The 21563-nt window shown below is 37.4% G+C and overlaps 1 protein-coding gene across 1 annotated transcript in view; it reads right to left on the bottom strand.

Annotated features, from left to right (window-relative positions):
• Positions 1-21563, bottom strand: part of Ten-a (tenascin accessory) — a 596228-nt gene that overhangs the window by 159142 nt on the left and 415523 nt on the right. The window contains exons 19-22 of the mRNA XM_068225631.1: positions 18942-19129; positions 16783-17061; positions 9254-9446; positions 1357-1518 (exon numbers count right to left, since the gene is read on the bottom strand). Of these exons, the coding sequence (XP_068081732.1) occupies positions 1357-1518; positions 9254-9446; positions 16783-17061; positions 18942-19129 (822 nt within the window). The remainder of the gene's footprint in view (positions 1-1356; positions 1519-9253; positions 9447-16782; positions 17062-18941; positions 19130-21563) is intronic.

Here is a 21563-nt window from a genome sequence, read left to right as displayed (position 1 = left end):
TTTCATCTGAGAAACAGGGAAGCCACTCGCAAGTTAAAGATAGTATGGTCAGGAGTCGAACTGGAACACTGCGAGTCTCCAAAATATCTAGGAGTGACACTTGATAGATCTCTTACTTTCAAGAAGCACTGCATGAACTGCAAATCAAAAGTCTCCACCAGGAACAATCTTTTACGGAAACTGGCCGGATCACAGTGGGGTAGCCAACCTGAAACCATCCGAACTTCTGCAATGGCACTATGCTATTCTGCAGCAGAGTATGCGTGTCCTGTCTGGTATAATTCAACATATGCCAAACAGGTGGATATAGCTCTCAATGAAACTTGCAGAATTATAACAGGTTGTTTGAAATCCACTCCAGTTGAATGGCTCTACCACCTTGCAGGAATAGCACCTCCTTCTGTTCGAAGAGAAATAGCTGCGAACAAGGAAAGAAAGACAGTGGAACAGGAAAGGACCCACCCTCTATATGGGCATGCACCGCATCTGCAACGTTTAAAGTCAAGGAAGAGTTTTCTCAGAACTTCAAAGGAACTTAGAACCACTACTGAAAAAGCCAGGTTGCAATTATGGAGGGCTACATCCTACCTTCCTCCTGGCTGGATAAGATTTTCTGAAACTCTACCTCCTGGCTACAATGAAGAATGGATGACCTGGAAGTCCCTGAATAGACTGAGATCTGGAGTTGGCAGATCCAAAGTTAATTTGGCAAGATGGGGCTATATAGATCAAGAAAAAATCCAATGTGACTGCGGAGAAGACCAGACAGTCCAACATATGCTCCAGTGTCGTCTATGTCCAGCCTCCTGCACAGAAGATGAACTATATCAAGCATCAAAAAATGCTTTGGAAGTGGCCAAGTTTTGGGCAAATGTAATATAGTAATTATAACTGTGTACAACATGTATGTTTCTGATACGAGAATAATAATAATAATGGTAGGTATGCTATTTACCAACTGATGAGCCCAATTTAGCACACTGGGGTAAAATGCTGGCAACCAGGAATGAGTTAGCTGGAAAATTTATAATGTCCAATAATGGACCAACTACATTGGTATTATAAATTTACTCCTTCAGGACAAATATTTCAAGTTCCCTATGGGAATCAACATCTATATCATAATATACAGGTAAATACAGTATATTAAAACAGGAAATAACATACAGATATTCATCTCATTCACTAAAATACACAGTTTTAAATGATTAAATTAATCTCAGCAGTGAGTACCAATCATGAAAACATCCTGAACAACAGAAACCTTGACTTGCAACTATACTATTGAGTCAATGCATTCCTAAGAATTGTAATAATTACTGAATAGTGCAGCATGGAGTGAATTGTATTACTCACCCCTCCACCTCTAGAGTCAGATCTGCTTGTAAGGAGCCCTGAGGTACTGTCATATTCCAATTCAATTTCAGTTTTGCCTTTCTCAGAAAATTTTACCAAGAAGCCAACTCCAGAAATTTTAAGATCTGATTTATGATCTTGGGTATTTTCAATGGTGCTGACCTGTTCAAAGTAGAGCATTTGACATAAAGTTGTATTTTATAAGATACCTGGCTCTTAATGTATTACTCAACAAGAAAACAATTACAAAAATTAATAACAGCATCAGTAATGTTAGTTACACACTATGTACATTCATGTGGCGAAAGATCTGCAGAGGTCGACGCCACGAACAAATATATATATTTAAAGAAAAGTACATTCAGACCCTTGGAAATGAGACTAATTTAAGAACTGACTCCAGGCAGAAGTCCTCATAGTAGTGGTATAAACCTTTGATTACTTACATTTGAATTTTACAACATCCATGGGCTAGTTGGATTCTCTGAACTTTGTATTAGACCCTATGATAATACCGAAGTACCATAGCAGTTTTATATCCAAACAGGTAAGGAAGTAGTTATTCCTGTATAGCTGATCTATTACTTGTAATCACAGACTATGGCATATTTTCTTTCCCATTTTCTTTCTTTAGTATTAAACCAAGCAATAATTTATTTACACTTTCCTATTCACAATGTAAAAACAATAATACCGAAGAATGAAATATTACTTGGACAACATGCATAAGTAGAAAGAGAGAATACTTACACGTAAAGATAATGAAACAAACTAAATTATATTATTATACATTATCCTAAAATATAGGAAAGTAAAGAGAAAGAAAAAGAAGAAACAGAGGAAGTAAGTGAGAGGGAAATACAAGGTGTTCTAAAAAGTATGGTGAATGGACCGGTATCACAATGTCAACAAGCGATAACACTGCATGCACGCACATGAGAGACATCTCGAGAATCGTCACAGTGTTGAATGCATGGAGCTGAAGCAGGTTAAACTGCTGCAGCCAGTCGAACATGGTGCAAGTGAAGACTCATGTCAGAAGAAGTTTTGTTACAACTTGGAAAAAATGGCAACGGAGATGGATGCAATGTTGGTGCAAGTGTATAGAACAGAAGCTGTAAGCAGAACATGTGTTTACGACTGGTTCAAATGCTTTCGGGATGGACAGAAAACCCTAATATAAAATTTACAGCTGAAGAAGAAGAAGAAGAAGAAGAGAAAGGCATACTTAATTTTCTAGATACCCAAACAATTCAGAAATACAACCATTTCCAGTTTAAAATATACAGAAAACCCACCTTTACACCGACCACAATCAAGTGCGATTCTTTACATCCCATCTCACAAAAGAAATCTGCTTACCAACAGAGCCTTTGAAATACCACTAACAGAAACAGACAGAAAGAAGGAACTATCTTTCATTCATCAACAAGCCCTACATAACAGTTTTAGTTTGAAATTCATCAATAAAATTATTACTAAATGCAAATATCAACAACAAATTAAACTTAAACATCCATCAGGAAAGGCAAAGGGAATGTCAAATTCACCTTTAATAACCCGAGGATTTATGAGATCACCAACTTATTCAAGAAACACAACACCAAAGTAGCTTTCTCTACCAACAACAACACGAAACATAGGTTCGTTAATCACAATAAAGCTAATAAACTTAAGGATGATGAATTCCAGGAATCTGGCATTTATAAGCTAACATGTACTCAGTGTAAAAAAACTTATATGGGACAATTGGGAAGGAACTTCTTAATTAGATATCAAGAACACATCAATGCAGAAAAATACAGAAGATTCTCTGCCATGGGAACTCATATGAAAGAGACTAACCACAAATTCACTAATATCGGACAGGACCTTCAAATCATCTGTATGATCAATAAAGGAAGTCTAATGAATCTTGAAAACATCCACATCATTCTTGATCAATTAGAAAACGGTGAACAGAATCTTAAGGAAAACAACGAGCAAAAAAACATCTTATACGAGCATATCAGTAAATACATGGAATGGTTAGACAGGAAACAGACAAGACGGACAAGAGATATAATCAAACACAACATCGCAGAAGCACAGCCTAATCTTCCTCCTCCCTCACTTGATATATTAGATGACGACAGAACTCTACTTCCCTTCTCTCCAGAGTATTGCATGAACTGTCAGACTGTGTCACATCGCTACTACACTAGATCGCGCTCAAAGACAGACCTTCTGGACAGTGCAGAATAAACATCTTTTCCAAATAAGAACGAGAGGCAAGATGTCCTGATCAGGTGACCGCCATTTTATAGCAAAGGAGTCACCAAAGAACTTTTACCAAACAGTCAACACAGCAATTTTTTTCATTATAACCTAAGAGTATCACTTGTGCTTATTATCCTAATGTTTTTTCATCTTTGTTTTTTCTTTATACAGCTGAAGATGACCACTAAGTGGTTGAAACATGTTCTGTAAGTGTTAATATATATTCAATTTTGCTTGAGGCAAAAAATAAGTATTGATTAGGTGGTTCTTTATATTAACTAGATCTACCTATAACAAGAAAACTATATTACTCCTATAACAGCAGCCCTGCAGTGTCTTCCTATATGGATCAAGTCAATGGAATTTCACATTGTTTCCTTTACATAGTGTTTTTATTTGTGCTTTTATTCAGCAGGGGTTGGTAATGGAATCTAATTATTGTCGCTGATGGCAATAACGTCACATTCTTTTCACACTGACCAATAGGATTGCAAGTAACTACTTTAGCAATGGACAATGGCGGGTGCTGCTCTTTATTAGGTCATAAAAGTAAATGTACTTCTAATGAAGGGATGGTGGGTTCCTAGACATTGCAATGAACACAGCTCTCTTCTAAAAGCAATTCCAAATAAGATTTGCATAATTTCCACTTCCTTACAATGTTACAAACTTTGGGTTGCCCAGTGTCAACTTCTGCCTAATTCTGCATCAGCATCACTGCCAGCTTTGCCAAGTCTGTACACCCGAAAAAACATCAAGTTACCTAGACTATATCACGTTTCTCATACTCAACTTTTTCATAGCTTACAAATAGCTTACAAATTCTTCTTTCCTGCTTGCTTTATGTTGTTGGTATCAACGTGGAAAATTATCACTTCTCAATTTACAATTTGTTTTTACGTCGCACTGACACAGATAGGTCTTATGGTGACGATGGGACAGGAAAGGCCTAGGAATGGGAAGGAAGCAGCCGTGGCCTTTATTAAGGTACAGCCCCAGCATTTGACTGGTGTGAAAATGGGAAACCATGGAAAACCATCTTCAGGGCTGCTGACAGCAGGGTTTGAACCCACTATCTCTCAGATGCGAGCTCACAGCTGCACACCCCTAACTGCATGGCCAACTCACCCAGTTATCACTTCTCCTTACCCTCCTCCTTCCCTTCTATTTTCCTGAACATCTGCCCTGGTTCCCTTCCTCCACACACTTTCCCCACATGCCTCAACCCTACAGTCAAATAAACCTACGACTGAATGAACCCATGGACATGCTTGGACATGTTCAAAGAATGAGAAGCAAAAGAATACCATGTCCTTACATGGAAAAAAGACTGGTAGTGTGGAAGGACCAAGTGTGGGGAGATGTGAAGTGCCGAGGATAAAACTGCAATTTTTCAGGGCCACACTCCCTTTCAGAGGTTTTTTTTTTATCGCCACAGCACATACTGTCTATACAGCAGGATCTATATAATGAAGTCAGAAGGATAAGGTGAGGAAGTACATACGATGAGTAAGGCATGGTTGATAGTTAGCAGTGGCGATCTGACGGACCGAAGCCTAGCACACCTATCCCCCCGATCCCCTCTTCTAATCCGATATACAACAGCAAGCCGCGAGGGTCGAGAAGAGGGGAGAGGGATGTCAGTCTCCGATGCCATGCTCTCAGAAATACGTGCAACTTTTTCCTCACTGCTTTCAAGTTTCTTAAATGGAACAATGTGTTAGATGCTTACATTATAATGTGCTTTAGACTTCCACCATTCTCAATTGAGATTTGGGCTTCACCAATAGCCTTGGTAGCCCTCAGTATATGCCATTGGTACTTTGTATTTAATTAGAAAGGAAGAGAGGTAAAAAATACATTTTATGATTAAATTCAGCATGCAATGATCAGGATTGTCAGGATTACCCCATATTTTCTTTAATTGTGTTTTTGAAAAATGCAAGAGATGATTCCTTTGATATTCATTTTAGGTTTGAAATGATCGGCCTACTGTATTACACTACAAAAAACATATTTGCTGGATATAAATTGATGGAGGTAAATGATGAGGGGCAAGTATCTTGTTGATGCATATCTTGTCTCAGTAGAAGAATTGCTCTAGAATTTATTAAGCTGTTACAGTGTTATAGATTTGCTGTACATGAATGGTCAGAGTGGAGTTTATTTGGACTTTTAGAGGTATATTAGTAGTAATTGGAACAATGTACAGTATTTTAATGGTAACTGGTGATGGAGACTGAATATAATGCAAATTGCTCTATTCTATAAGACTTCAAGATACTGGAAGTCTGTTGTGGCAGTACAGCTCCAGACCATATTTATGTACAACAAATGGGAATGTATATTAGAGCTTAGTACAAGATGTTGATTAATAGGACCCAGATAAAGGAGAAAAAAGTGCATATAAAAATACATATTATTAGGATATTTGCATATTTCTGCATATATTTGAAGTTACAAATCATTTTAATATACTTAACTTTGAGAATCAGTAGTTTTGAGTGTATTGGACATCTCTTAAGAAAGGATTTTTCCTACCTTCTGAGTCAAGGAAATACTTCCTTTCTAGCATGCCTTTCAAACAAAAGAACCCTCCTTATGGTCACAAGTCCTCACCACTACCACCATACACAGACTGACCAGTAGGGCAAATATGTGAGGGTTTAGTGACAGCTCACCCAATTACCAACCACCTGCCATTCAAGTCTATTCAAAATCTGTTCCTTGAGAATATTATTCAGTTTAGCGGGTGCTAGTAAATGTGTAACAGTATGTATTGTTCCAGAAGTTTTACTGCAGAAAGTATTTAGTGAACATGCCTAAGGAGAGGTGTAATCAAAGCTTTTTATAAAGGCAGTGGATTTCAGGCAATAGAACAGATGGTAGAGTGATTTTATGTCTAATATGTGCAAAAGAAGTGAACAACATTCTAAGATGACAGCACACATCAGCTCAAAAGAGCAGAACAACACACCAGAGGAGCAACTATTTCTTACTCATGTAGAACCCAAGTCTGAGATTAACACATTTTCAAACTGAACTTTGTAAAGCTTTAGTGTGTAGCAATATTCCATCAGATAAATTTAATAATCCAGCTTTATATTTGTTTCTGGAAAAATACTGTGCAAGTCAGAAGATACCAGATAAATCAACACAGGAAAAACTATCTACCATTACTGTAAAACTCAACCATTGACTCAATTCGAAGAGACATTCGAGAGAACTACGTTATGTCTATATATCAGTGGATGAAACAAGTGATGCATGTCATTGAAACTTAGCAAAGTTTGTAGTTGGTAAGCTTTGCTTATCTGAACCTGGAAAACCTCAAACCTCATGCAAAGTACTTGAAAGAACTAATCATAGTACAACAGCAAGATTCACTAATGATTTCCTGCAACTACTATGGCCAACTGACACTAAGTGTTCTAAAGTGCTAGTGAAGGTCACAGATGCAGCTCCATATATGCTGAAAGGAACTAAGGCCCTTCAAGAATTTTACCCTAATCTAATTCAGATTACTTGGTTGGCCCACGTACTACATCATTTGTGAAAGAAATACGGGGCATCACTCTTCTATCATTGACCACAGCTTGAAGAGGAGCGGTATGGTTTTAGAAGGAATAGAGCAACAACAGATCTAATATTTTCTGTAAGGATGATCATGGAGACACACTGGGATAAAGGAAAAGATGTCATCTTCATTTCCCTAGATACTGAAAAGACTTTCGACAGTGTACAGAGACGAAAAAATCTGGGAATTCCCTGAGAATAGATCTATACCATGTGCTTCAATTAAGTCAAAATGGTGTATGAACATTGCCAGAGTTGAATCCAAATAGACAATGGAGTTGTTTGAGACTAAGCAGGGTGTACAACAAGGCAGCGTTCTATCACTACCTTTATTCATCACTGTAAAGGATGAAATAATGAAAAGAATTAGGAGACTCAACAACTCTTGAGTTCAAAGCTCTTACCTTTGCAGATGATGTTGTGATATGGGTTGATAATGAGGCTGAAGTATAATAGAAGGTGAATAACTGGAATGCTATATTCAAGCAATTTGATCTCAAAATATGCAAGTCCAAAATGGTAGCGTTGCCTGTTAGTTGACTGAACATTTGTACTAACATCACTCTGGATGGATCGAAGTTGGAACAAGTACATCAGTTATACGATATTGGATAGCCAATCATCTTCAGAAATCACTAGTAGAGTACAGAATGGAGCACAGTTTTATCATCTTGTAATAAAACTTCTTTGAGATAAGCAAGTTCCATTAAGATCAAAATTAATACTCTACAGAAGCTTCTTTGTACCAGTTACCACATACAGTCTAGAAACCTGCATCCATACCAACAGGAATTTCTGCAAACTACAAGTAGTGGAAATAAGTTAAGAATTATGATTCAGAAAACAAGGAGGAACAAAATATGTCAAACTGCCCCTTGGTAAGATCTGTGTTGAAGCCTGGCTGAAATGGTTTGGTCATCTCAAAAGAATGAACCCACAAAGAACGGCTAGAGTGTGGTTTGAGAAGAAACTCAAAGGCAAAAGATAAAGAGGTCGGCCAAGGAAGAGATGGATCGATCAGATTAGAAATTATCTAGCTGGGCGAGGTCTGGATTTGCAGCAGGTTATGAGAAGACACCTATATGGACAGAAATACCTGGAGAGCGTTCATTCACCACACTCTTGAAACTAGAGCAGGTTCAAGATGATGATGATGATTGTTAGTTTATGTTGAAAGGTCGTTTTTGATCTACAAAATAATTTTAACAGACAAGAGACAAAGTTTTGACACCAGAAAACTTGAAAAACTTGTATTATACTGTGAAAATTCATTCTGTACTCAGTAAACAAGCGAATCTGTAATAAATTTGCTCTTACTTAAGTGTACAACATTATTTTATTTATAGTGCATATTTTCTAACTTTTTAGTGCATATTTGTGTGCATATTTCCAGTTTTTTTGTGCATATAAATCCGGTCCTAATGATTAAAATTGATTAATGATTCCTTAATGATGTAGCTTGTGGAGAATTTCTACAAGTAGGGTGAGCTTACTGTTTATGAACTGAATATAGTTGACCATGAAAAATGTGAATTCATGTGTTAGTTCACATATCTGCAACTATTATTCCATTATAGTTACTGAAAATCAAGTCATATATAAAAGCACAAAAGCGAACAATACTAGGATAAACACAACAACAGGTCAATGTGGAAATAGGGAGCAACAGGAAGAGGAGAGAAGGCAAACATGAAAACACATAAAGGACTAGGACAATCTCCACATCTTCATACACTGCCATCTTCTACAACAATTTCTTCTTAGCCCCTGATGAGTTCATTTCTACTTCCCAGCTTCATAAGGAGGACAACCAAATAACTCATTCACGGAGCCATTTTGGTAGGTCATGTCTTGATGTGGGGGTTACAGGATAAGAAGAAAGCAAGGAAATGGGACAGTTCAATCAAAAAGATTAGTACATGTGGTTAAAGACTAGAAAAACTGGGGAAAAAATGGATCCCAATTGGTCAATACAAGTAATGGTAAATAGTCATGCCACTTGTCTGTTCCATTCCACTACCTATACTGAAAATCAGTCAACTTAAGGAAGCTATGAACTTACCACATTACTATAATCCCGCAGGAAAAGAATCTTGTTTCCTGAACTGTCTGTAACAGTTGACAGTTTTCCAAAGCTGGTATTCTTGCTATACAGGAAAGAATAACGTGTCTTGCTAGAAGTGAGGTCCTTTGTAGCAATGTGCTGACCATATCGGTTGAACACATATATCTCTCTAGTAGGTGGATAAGGGATTCTGAAAAGAAAAGACAAATATACCTCATATTGATATTAAAGCATATACTGTATTGCTTTTTCATGACATTCTGATAAAATATTCTGTGTATTTATAAAATGTTACATATTTTCTGTCCTGCTACAATTTTCTAGAAGTACATACTCTTCACTTTGGCACCTGTGAAGGCTCCATTGACAGAGGCACAGATTGGGAATGAAACAATGCAGATGGTAATAGCATTGTATCAAAACTGTGAAAGCTGTGTTACAACCAAAGTGGGTCAAACCGAATGGTTCAGAGTTGACACAGGCTTAAGATCGGGAAGTGTATTGTCTCCCTTACTCTTCATTATCATCATGGATAGAATTCTACAGAAATATCAAGGAGATGGGTGAGCAAGTAAAGTCTTTGCTCTTTGCTGATGACATTGTAGTTTAGGGAGATAATGAACAGGAAGTACAGACACAAGTTGATTTATGGAATGAGGAGATAAATTTTGGAATGAAGGTTAGTACTGCAAAAAGTAAAGACTTTGATCATGACAAGAGGTAACAAAAAATCCGGGGCAGTGATAAAAATAGGAAATGAACCTCTTGAAGTAGTGAAAATTTTTTAATATTTGGGCAGCGTGATATCACAAGATGGAAATTTGGATGGAGAAATTGATTTAAGAATACAGCAGTCTGCAAGTTTCTACCAGTGTGTGAGATACATTGTATGGAACAAAGATGTGCCAATGAAGTGCAAGAAGGTTTTATACTCATCCTATTATAAACCTATACTGACCCATGCTTCAGCAGCCTGGACGTTAACTAAGCAGAACCAAAGTAAGAAACAAGCAGCTGAAATGAGGTTCTTGAGGACCATACAGGGAATGCCAAGATGAGATAGAATACGAAATGAGGAAACAAGGAGAAGCGTGGGAGTGTGTAAACTTCAAGAAGAGATTGATATAGCAAAGCTAAAATGGTTTGGGCACATGATGAGAATGCCAGGAGAGAGAATACCAAAGAGAACATTCATGGATACAGAGACTGGAAAGAGACCTAGGGGACATCCTAGAATGAGATGGAGGAGCTCTGTTGTGGACTGTATTGCAAATAGAGGAGTCGATAGCAATAAAGTACTAGAAGAGGAATGGTGGAAAGATCGAGTAAGGTTTGGTACGCTACCCAGAGAGGATATGGAAGAAGAAGAAGAAGAAGAAGAAGAAGAAGAAGAAGAAGAAGAAGAAGAAGAAGAAAAAGAAGAAGAAGAAGAAGAAGAAGAAGAAGAAGACGAAGAAGAAGAAGAAGAAGAAGAAGAAGAAGAAGAAGAAGAAGAAGAAGAAGAAGAAGAAGAAGAAGAAGAAGAAGAAGGCTCCATAGGAATCCTGAAAAGTGATTACTAGTAGGGCTTTGGTGAACTCATGCTATCCATAAGCAGAGACAACAAGAGCTCCATGAAAATTTATCAGAAAGGAGATATAAATTTGGTAGGAAGGAGAGAGAGATACACAGTCTACTTCTACGTGGTATAGAGGGTACAGGAAATGCCCATACCATAGCCAGGCGCCATACCAGACCAAACATACCTGGTGGAAGCAAGAGAAATGATAAGACGAGAGTAGGGACTCAAATAATTACGACATGCACAAACAATGGAAAGAAACACAGGACTACCTCCAACAAAATAAACAAGAAAGTCATCAACTTGGAGTGATTTCTCTTGAATATCAGGAATACAGTCGAAGAAACAACACCTTTGGTCAAAATCCAGATTCCACAGGTGCTGTTGCCAAAAAAAAAAAGAAAAAAAAAACACCCTTAAATTTTCCTGAAATAAGATTACCTGAAAATGAGGAGGTTGGGTCATTCTATGTTGACATAGTCAATTATTGGCATATCGATGATGATGGTTTGTTATATGAAGACGAGTTACCTATTCGTCAACATGTCCAATGTAGTCTACCAATAATTAACATTACCATTGGGGAATTCCAAGTATCATCATTAGTGGATTCTGGAGTGCAGGTTTCTTTGATTTCTGACAAGTTGATAACATTAATTAAGGACAAATATAACATCCTTATTTTGCCAGTAGCGCAAGTCAAGATCAAGGGTATCATGCAAGCAGCAAGTTTTCCTTGAATTTGCTATAAATGAAGAGTTGTTTGAACACATTTTTCTGATAGTCTCGCCTATGAAGTTTAACCTTATTTTGGGTTCAGACTTTCTGTCAAAATACAAAGCAACTATAGACTACTCTGCCAACATTATTAATTTATGTAGGGTCGGATCTGTAGAGTTACAGCTGGTAGACAGTGAAGATCACAGACTCTAAGGGATTAATTTAGCCAGTACACAAGTCGATGGTGTGATTGGCGATGCCACCCCAATTGACCAGGTACTAAAGGAACAGGGTGATCCCAAGGAAGAAGAGGGACCCGTGTTACATGAAGAAGGTGATCCCGAGGAAGAAGGGGGACCCATAGTTGAGATTTTGAGTGACACAGGGCCTGATTTTCTTACGTACATCTCCAATGTAACTGAAGCCCCAGAATGCCACCCAAACATAGCTGCGGCAGAAGAAGAGATCTATCAGTCTTATCCAGACGTCTTTGATGAGAAGCCAGGAGAAATTAAGGGTTTCAAACACCACTTCAATGTCAAGGATACTTCGTCCTGTAAGCACAAACCGTACCCAGTGCCTGAGAAATATAAGGATGAGACCAGGACACTTATTCGTCAGATGGAGGCTGACAGAATTATTCTCAAGTGCATTACATCCTACATTAATCCACTCACTATAGTCAGGAAACTCAATGATAATCTACAATTGTGCCTTGATGCTCGTGCCTTGAATGACTGACTGGTATTAGAGTATGACCATCCTCCTCCGCTCAAAGATGTCATTAAGCGATTCTATGGCAAGAAATTTTTTCAGGCATGGACATGACCTTGTCCTATTTCCATATTGTGTTGCATGAGCACAGCAGACTTTTTATTGGATTTCTTCACTGGATAACAGGCCTATAATCTACAAAAATACTTTGAGGAATGAGTGTAAAAAGAAATTTGTAATATTTAAAGATTCAAAACAGACCACTGCTACTAAGCACTGTATTATGTACCTTTGTCATAACTATTAACCAACAGCCAATGGCTGATATTGTTGTTATTCACAATAATATCAAAAATTGTTATTCAATTTTCCTTTAGACTGCTCCTATTTTAAGTATGTTCATATTAAACCTTAACAATTATATTTGAATTATAAATCAGGTGCCTGATTTAACCTTAAGGAGGTACAGTGACTGAAGATGCCTTCAATGAAAGGCAAAACATGTCTCACATATCATAAGGTAATAACGATGAAATCCTAATTGTATAAGACTATAATGTATTGAATAGGTGGTTAAATAATAAATTAATTAGCATCCTACAAGTAAGTGGTATGTTCCGAGCTGTCAGTGGAGAGATGGCATGGAATGACATTAATAGACGAATAAGTTTGAGTGGTGTCTTTAAAAGTATGAAAGATCACAATATGAAGATAAAGTTGGAATTCAAGAGGACAAATTGGGGCAAATATTCATTTATAGGAAGGAGAGTTAGGGATTGGAATAACTTACCAAGGGAAATGTTCAATAAATTTCCAATTTCTTTGAAATCATTCAAGAAAAGGCTAGGAAAACAACAGATAGGGAATCTGCCACCTGGAGAATCTGCCACCTGGACGACTGCCCTATATGCAGATCAGTAGTGAATGATTGATACCATTCTTCTTGCAACTCTCCTACATCTCTCATTCTCCTATCTACTATCCTTTCCAGTTTTTTTTTTTGCCACTTTTAATAAGAGTGTAATTCCTATATAGTTATCACACACATTTTTGTCCTGCTTCTTAAAAACTGGTATTATAATTTCCTTTCCCCAGCCTTCTGGCACATGTTTCTGTTTCCATATGTACTTTAACAATTTGTACACTTACCATAGTCCAACAGGTCCAGAAGCCTTTATCATTTTCACACTAATTTCATCCATCCCTGGTGCCTTCCCTATTTTCATTTTATAGACTGTTGAGTCATCACACTATATTACTACCATCTCTGTTGTACAATTTCTCACATTCAGCAGTTTAACAAAATGCTCCTTACTCTTTATTTCTTCCAGATGTGTTATCAACTCTCCACATTCCTCTTTCATGATCTTTGTATAAACTCTTTCTTTCCTGTTAGGTTTGTAAAATTCCATAGAGCATTCTTTTACTACCAGCTCCATCCATTTCCATCCTTTGTGGAAATTCCTCTCAACAATTCTTCTTTTCTTCTCTTAACAATTTCTAATTTTCCTTTTATTGTCAAGATACTTCCTTTTGCTTTCTTCTTTTTAAAAATCTCTACACTATTCTTGCCATGCTTTCTTTCATTCTTGCTGATGTTCTACCACAGGCATTCTCTGCCCCACTTTCAAATGCACTTTTGAAGCTGGACCATTCATCTTCCACATTCAATAACTGGAATTTGCTGTTTCAGTCTCTCCAGAAATTCTTCCTGTAGTTCCTTATTTTTTTAATTTCCACACTTTTATTTTGCTATCTGTTATCTCCTTTAATTTTTCTATTTTCCCCACTCTCATTTTTGCTATCACAACTCTATGATCCCCATCGAATGCTTCTCCTGGTAAAGCTGTTACATCCATCTGCAATTTGTCCTTTCCACCAGAAAATAATCAATTACTGATTTTATTCATCTGTCACCCCAGCCATATTGTGCAATTTTCTTGCTGTTTTTCTTCCAAAACAATCATTCCATTCCTCTCACAAAACTCAACTAGTTTCTCTCCTTCTCCATTCCTTTTAAGTCTCCCATTATAATCACTTCTGCGTAAGTTATCTCCTTTTCTAGTTTCTCCAGTAATTCCTCAATATCTTCCTCTTTGTTCCCTGTCTGTGGTGCATACCCTTGTGTGTTAATTAGCATAAACAGTCTTGCAATAAAAGGTTACTCATTATTGGTACTCTAACAGCACCAGGTGACTTCATCTTCAAGGTAGAAGTAAACGCACACTTTCGCAAACTTGTAAAGCAAAAATAACAATACACAACTGCCAAGGAGAATGAATAGCAAGAAAGTAAATTCTCATTTGCACATATGCATTGTGCATTTCAGGGTTAAATGCCAATCAACTCCATTGGTATTATACCCTGCTACCTTGAGCACAGAAGGTGTTCACTTAACCATCTAATCTACAGTATACAGCTTGAGCCAGTGTTATGGCCTCTGTAGCTATTTTTGTGCAGATGGGAGCATATTGGCCTGGAACTGAGTATCTTGACCAAATGTGGCTTCACTGGGTTCGTGAAATGGTTGGTTATTTCTATCTGGCCCTCTTAATGATAGATGGTGTTCCATGCACATATCTATCAGAAATATGTTTCTTTCTTGCCTTACCTTGACCTTCTTGTTTTTCTTAACTTGACTCTCTGTATTTTGTTATAAATGAAAATGGAAGCTGTTTTAATTGAGAATGCATTCTTAGCTTACAAAGGCTACTTCAATCGTTTTAAATACGATACGCTGAGCTCTTGCCTACTCCAGCCGATTGATTTTATTCATGTATCCACAAGACCCGAGGTAATGATATTCTTAATAGTCTGACAGGCTAGTATTATTGGTTCGTACCCTACTGAGTCTTTTATTTTGGATCGATTGCCATAAGTATTCTTGGGATGTGTGTGATTCCATATTTAAATGTTATTTTATGGCTGGAGTCTGATTCCTTTTGGTTTTGTTTTATAAGTGATTTTCTTTCTTTGAATGATAATGGGAATGATTAGCGGCATGCATCCCTTATGCTATGTATGTGGTGGAGTGGATCCTGTATGTATTTTGAGACCATACTACGAAATGCATGTGTGGGGGTGATATAATCGCTCATACTTAGAGGTCTTGATTTTAATGTTATAATTGTCTGCCATATGCACCTCATGTCAGCACAAGAGTCTGTACTGTATGGGGATGTTTGGGCAGCCTGTGTTGGTGACTGCATTAGGATTTTGTAAAAGGCTTCTGATAGTACACCCTTCACATTGGTCTTTTATTCTGACCAGGCTATTGAACGTTTGGTTTCCTGGTTTACTTGTAGTGGTAAGTGTAGGTGATGTGTTGTCACCGAGATATCGCTCCTCTCCTAGTTTTTGAATGTGTTATCACCGAAATATTGCTCCTCTCACAGGTTTTGAATGTTAGGTCTGTGAAAGCGGGCGTTTGATCTAGGTTTTATACGGGACATATACCGCTGTTTAGATCCCCTAGATTTTATTTGAAAGGTACTTTAATTCTTATTGCTGGCACATATCACCATTTTATTGGTTTGTTCTTAAGATTTGTTTATTCTTTTCCTTTAATTCTTCTTTACTTCAGGAAACTATGGCAACGTGCTTATTTATCCTAGTAAGACTTCCATTTTCTCTGTGTTCTGTGCATGCTATTTTTTTTGGGGGGGGGGGGGTTAGGTCATAACTTTATGTCAGCTGTGTTTTATTCTATTGTTCCTTGAGATTTCCTTGGGGATTGTTAGCAAGAAAATAATGTTCTACCATGTTTTGTGGAAAAGATAAAAAAGAAGGAGATATTAATCTTGGATTAAGAGTTAAGTCTGTACAAAAAGGAAAAGGTCCATGGTTCTGGTTCAAACCTTTCAAACATCCGTTATAAACAAAATTACCACAAACTTAAAACGTATCATGTAACATGTTACGTAATGCATTTAAACCAGAATGGTTGTTCAATTTTGACTAGAGGTCTACAGAACCGTTTTCGTGGAAATTGCTGTGAGTAACCTCCATTAATATTATAATAGCCATTTATGTTTTTTCTTATGAGGGTCATAAATTCATTTTATTTCTATGATTATTAATAAACCATTTACTTCATTTTAATTCTTGTTGATGTTACTGACCTAATTGCCTCATTTTCTTGTTCTCTTTGGCTTATGAGGTTCAGGTTCAGTTCCAGACTATTTCTGTCTGAACCGGTCGGATCCACTGGATAACTTGTATTTCTTTTGGGTATAAACTACCTATTCTTACATTTCCACTGCATGGCATTTTCTGCTTAGTATACGATAATTATTGAAGTTTCCTCAATAGTCTTTCTCTTTGATATTTTATTGAGTAAGTGGGGATTGTTGCAAGATGTTCCCAAAGTTTTGGGAGCCTTACCATGTAGAACAACAAAAACAGGTTCCATGTTGCAAAAACATGATATAATACATAATATATAAATGAGAATCAACTTTTCACTTCATAATAGAAAAAAAAAACAGTTTTAAAACAAAAATAATTCTTGTATTATTATGTTTCTACTTACCGAAATTCACCATTTTCATCATGAGTTGGCAGGTAATGTTCCAGTGCTAAGATGTGGAGACTTCCTTGGTCAGCTACATTTAGGATACCATCAGGAGACACTGTGAGAGCTGATACTGATGTAAACTGAGCATTGGATGACAGCAAGGTTTCCTTAGAATTAGGTTCAATGGTGCTCTCTTCAATTACAGAACTGCCTGGTGTATTACAGGGGCAATGCACACTAGTACCTACAGTTGTTGAAGTGTTTGATGTACTGCTGCAGTCACAATTTTGAAGCCTAGAAAAAGAAGAAGAAGGTAGAGGAGAAACCCGTTAGTATATCATCTTTATATAGGTTACAGCCTTTTGACACAAACAACTACAGTCTTAAAAGGAATACTTAAATATGTGGCTGATACCTGGACAATGACAAGTAGAGAGGAGAGTAGAATTCAAGCCAACAAAATTAAATACATTACCTAAGAAGTATGATAGGAAAGACAGAATGAGAAACAAAGATGTTAGAAAGGATGTCAGAATAGAAAACCTAAAGGAAAGAATTGACAGGAATAAACTAAGATGGTTTGGACATTTAAAGACAATGGAAGAGAAAAGAATATAAAAACAGATGCTGGAGATGAAGTTTGAGGGAGAGAGGGCAAGAAGAAGACCTAGAACAAGATGGATCGATTCATTGAAAAGGAGTGCAAGAAGAAGACACCTGATCTGGGACAAAATGATGGAAGAGGAATGGTGGAAGGAGAGAGGAAGGTGGAAAAGTGCCATGAATGCCCTGACCCAGAAGGAGCTGGATAAGGGGAAAGGAGGAGGATGATGATGATTACTTAAAATAATGATGTAAATAACTCATAAATAAATATGTTATTGTTGCTTGATAAATCTGATGAATACATGCAACTGCTGGTTATTTTTCATAATAATCAACAGTTTTGGAGAATATGACCAATTTTTCATGTTTTTGTAAAGTTTATCACATTAATCTCTTATCATGAATAGTAACCAAAGTCGAAAAAAAATTAAAAGTGTGAAAAAGTAAGAAATGTCTTGTTGGTGTGACACTGTCTGCCACTTTAATGTGCGGTGTTGGGTGGAGCAAGTCAGTCTGGCTCCAATGGCGAGCAACATCACCGAGTTATGGCTTCACCCTTTCCTTACTGCAGGCAACCAGTCAGAGACAAGTCAAGTGCACCTTGGTCAGCCCTTTGCCACCACTACTGACATCGCTATGTTACCTCAGCACAGGCCTCCCTGATAGCGCAAGAAGAACCCAGTTCTTTTCCTGATTCCAGAGATTTCCAGAGGTTTCTACTCTCATGTAGTGTCTGGAAGGACTGGCCTCTCTATATAAGGCAGGTTGAATGAGCTTGGGATGGTTCAATATGAGCTCAGTCAGAGAGCGATTGAGAGTGAGGAGTGCTACACTTATTCTAAACACAAGCTAATTTTTAATTGATTATTTCCTTAGATCTGAAGATAATTCATAACAACTGAAACTTACTGTTATGTATGTATGTTCAGTCCTCAGCCTTAAGGCTGGTTGGATCCTCTACAGCTCCTCCATCAGCTGTCATAGATGGCCTAGGCATCACTGAAGAGGCATACTAGGGAAATGTATTATAGTGTATATGTTCTTATATATGACTTTCTTTTCTATCATTTTATTGTGTTATTTATTTAAGTTCACACACTGATTTGTATGTTGTGTTTTAGATTCATGTTTGTTACCTATGTCATCGCTTTTAATTCTTGTTTTGTTTCTATTATTTTAACTTGTATGGCTACCATGGGCGCCCGCAAGGGGGGGCACTTGCCCCCCCCCTGGAATTCTAAATATGTTGATGTTCAATTGTTTGATATCATACCAGATTATTTCATAAACTGAAATTACTGACAGTCATCTAGCATCTGTTATAACTGGAAGTTTCTGTAAACAATTTAATGTTGCTGATGTTATATTGGTTTTTATATTCAAGAAAATTGTTAATCTGCCCCCCCCCCCCCCCCCCCGAAAAGATCCTGCGGACGCCCATGATGGCTACATTCTTCTCCAGCTTACAGCCATGTTTTATAAATAAATTACTGGAATTCTACGAGGTTCAGTGAAGGTGTAATATATAACGAGAGCAATGAAAATGTAGAGTAGGCTACATAACATACCGATTAAGCTTTTCCTGTTGACGTCCAGCAAAATCTGATATCCTCCCTGCAGAATCCACAACACGTATTGCATTCACTTTCCTTGAGTCACTTTCAGCAATGAAAAGGTCTCCTGTGGGGCTGAAAGCCAGAGCTAGCACTGAGCCAAGAACTGTTCTAGTAGCCTTGGATCCTTCTTCTGTTTCCATCTGTTGAATGATATGAACATATTTTAATTTATATTATTAAAGAACTACTTATTTTATGCCAAAATGCATGAAAACTACTATAAGATTAATGGAGCAGGCTGGGAGGGTATAGAAGTACTAGTATCATTATATTCTGGGAAAAAAAAAATCTGATGATTACTGAGTACGGTACTCTTACGACATTTTTTCTTTTTCTATTTTGCTTTATGTCACACTGACACAGATAGGGAAAGGCCTAGGAATGGGAAGGAAGCAGCCGTGGCCTTAATTAAGGTACAGCCCCAGCATTTGCCTGGTGTGAAAATGGGAAACCACAGAAAACCATCTTCAGGGCTGCCGACAGTGGGATTCGAACCCACTATCTCCCGGATGCGAGCTCACAGCTGCACACTCCTAACCGCACAGCCAACTCACCTGGTACTCTTAAGAAATAAAAAAATATTATTCTAACAACGACCTTACTGAAAGCACTCAACATGAAACTTCATCTCATTCCTCACCTTACTGTAGTAATTTTATAAATACTGGGTGTTCGTGGTTTACAGTATTAATTAATGATATTTTACAAATTGATCTCAGCTAACAGATTTGTGAAATAAGATAATTCAATTTTAATGTTAAAAATATGTTTAATAAAGGTGTAATACCATTTAATACTGTAACAAATCCGTCAAAATGTTCTTCTAAGCATAACAACAAAAGTGGCCATCCTGAAAGTTAGGCTTCTGTACCAGTATCATATTTAAACATCACAATGTATATATATATTTCACAGGGTAAACACTGTCCAATTACTTAGCTTAAAGTTTTACAATTTATCACTACTGTATAAAAAAATGTGCTTCATGTGATTAGTGTGAACATTAACAACACACAGAGAATACTGGGAAACAGAACATAGCATGATATCATAGGTGTTCATATCTCCACGAGTAGTCGGAACCTGAGCTGCCATTGGTTACTTCCAAAGACCTGTAGTGTGTCAACCATTTCCAACATACACGGAATGTTAACTAACCATTTTTGCCCATGCAATTGCCTATTCCCTACTCACCAATGAACTGCTTGTCCCTATAGCAAACACTACAGTAAGCAGTAGTCTGCAGAGAGGATGATAAGGAAGACACCTGTTAAAATCACTACTGTTGTGCGAGATCCGTCAGTGTAACCTCTTTGATTCTTGTTACTCCTTAGATTTGTTTTCAAGGGCTTTGAAATAAGCAAGGAAATGTACTTCGAGAGTAGATTGGGATCTTTTGTTGTTGTACAAAGAAAAACTACGAATCATTGTACCGGTATGTTGCTAAATCAAAATAAATACATATTGATATTGTAAGTATTAGAGAGTGTTTAGTAGCGAGAATAAAGGTAGCTTTTCCCCCAAATTTGGCGACTGTGACAGGACAAGGTTTAAAATCGCAATGGATAAGGTAACGAAACTTCGTGTGGTACATCGACGTGCATATACGTGAATTTACAATAAGATAGTCAACAACTTAGAGAGTGAACAAACAGATCCTGTTGTCATTGAAGCGAATTTTAACTTACTGCAGGAGAAACATGAAGAACTACGGGCACTGGATCACCAGATATTCAATTTGATGTTGGAGCAAGATATGAATGAGGATGACCTAGAGAAAGAAGTTAGTGCCACTGATGATATAATTTGTAAATTTAATAACCTGCAGATTAAGGTAGCTGCTATGTTAAAAGGGAGAGAAAGCAGAATACTATCAGTGAAAGTTCCCCAAATGTTGCCTCATTTACTTAAAAAAGTATAGTCTTCCACTTCTAGAACTTAAAAAATTCAGTGGTGTACCGAAGGACTGGTTACAGTTTTGGGCCCAGTTTGGAAAAATTGATGAAGATACCAGTTTAGATCCTTCAGGTAAGTTCCAGTATCTTATTCAAGCCACTACTGAAGGATCTCATGCCAGAGAAGTGGTCAGTAGTTATCCCGCTACTTCTGAGAACTACCCTAAGGCTATTGAAGCATTAAAGTCCCGTTTTGGGAGAGAGGATGTACTAGTTGAAGTATATGTTAGAGAGTTGCTTAGGCTTGTATTGCAGGCTAGTAACCCATCCTCTGACATAACTTTATGCTCATTACAGGACCAGTTTGAAAGTTACTTAAGGGCTCTGGAAACTTTAAAGGTTACCACGGACAGGTGTGAAGCAATGCTTTTTCCTCTCATGGAGTCTTGTTTGCTTGAAGAACTTCTACGAGCATGGCAACGATCTCTAGCTTCACATCAACGAGATTCTAACACACAGGGTGAGGACCCTGGAAAGGCTCGGCTGAAACAACTCATGGACTTTTTAAGATCTGAGGTCGAAAGTGAACAGATAATTTCTATGGCAATGGCTGGTTTCAGTCTCAGGGATGCGGATAAATCTAGAGCAAAAGTCACAAAACCTACAGCAAAAGGTGCAT

The sequence above is a fragment of the Anabrus simplex genome, chromosome 1, assembly GCF_040414725.1.
Source record: "Anabrus simplex isolate iqAnaSimp1 chromosome 1, ASM4041472v1, whole genome shotgun sequence".
Taxonomy (NCBI): domain Eukaryota; kingdom Metazoa; phylum Arthropoda; class Insecta; order Orthoptera; family Tettigoniidae; genus Anabrus; species Anabrus simplex.
Note: the sequence above shows the minus strand (reverse complement) of the source record. Positions and strands in the feature narration are given on the sequence as shown.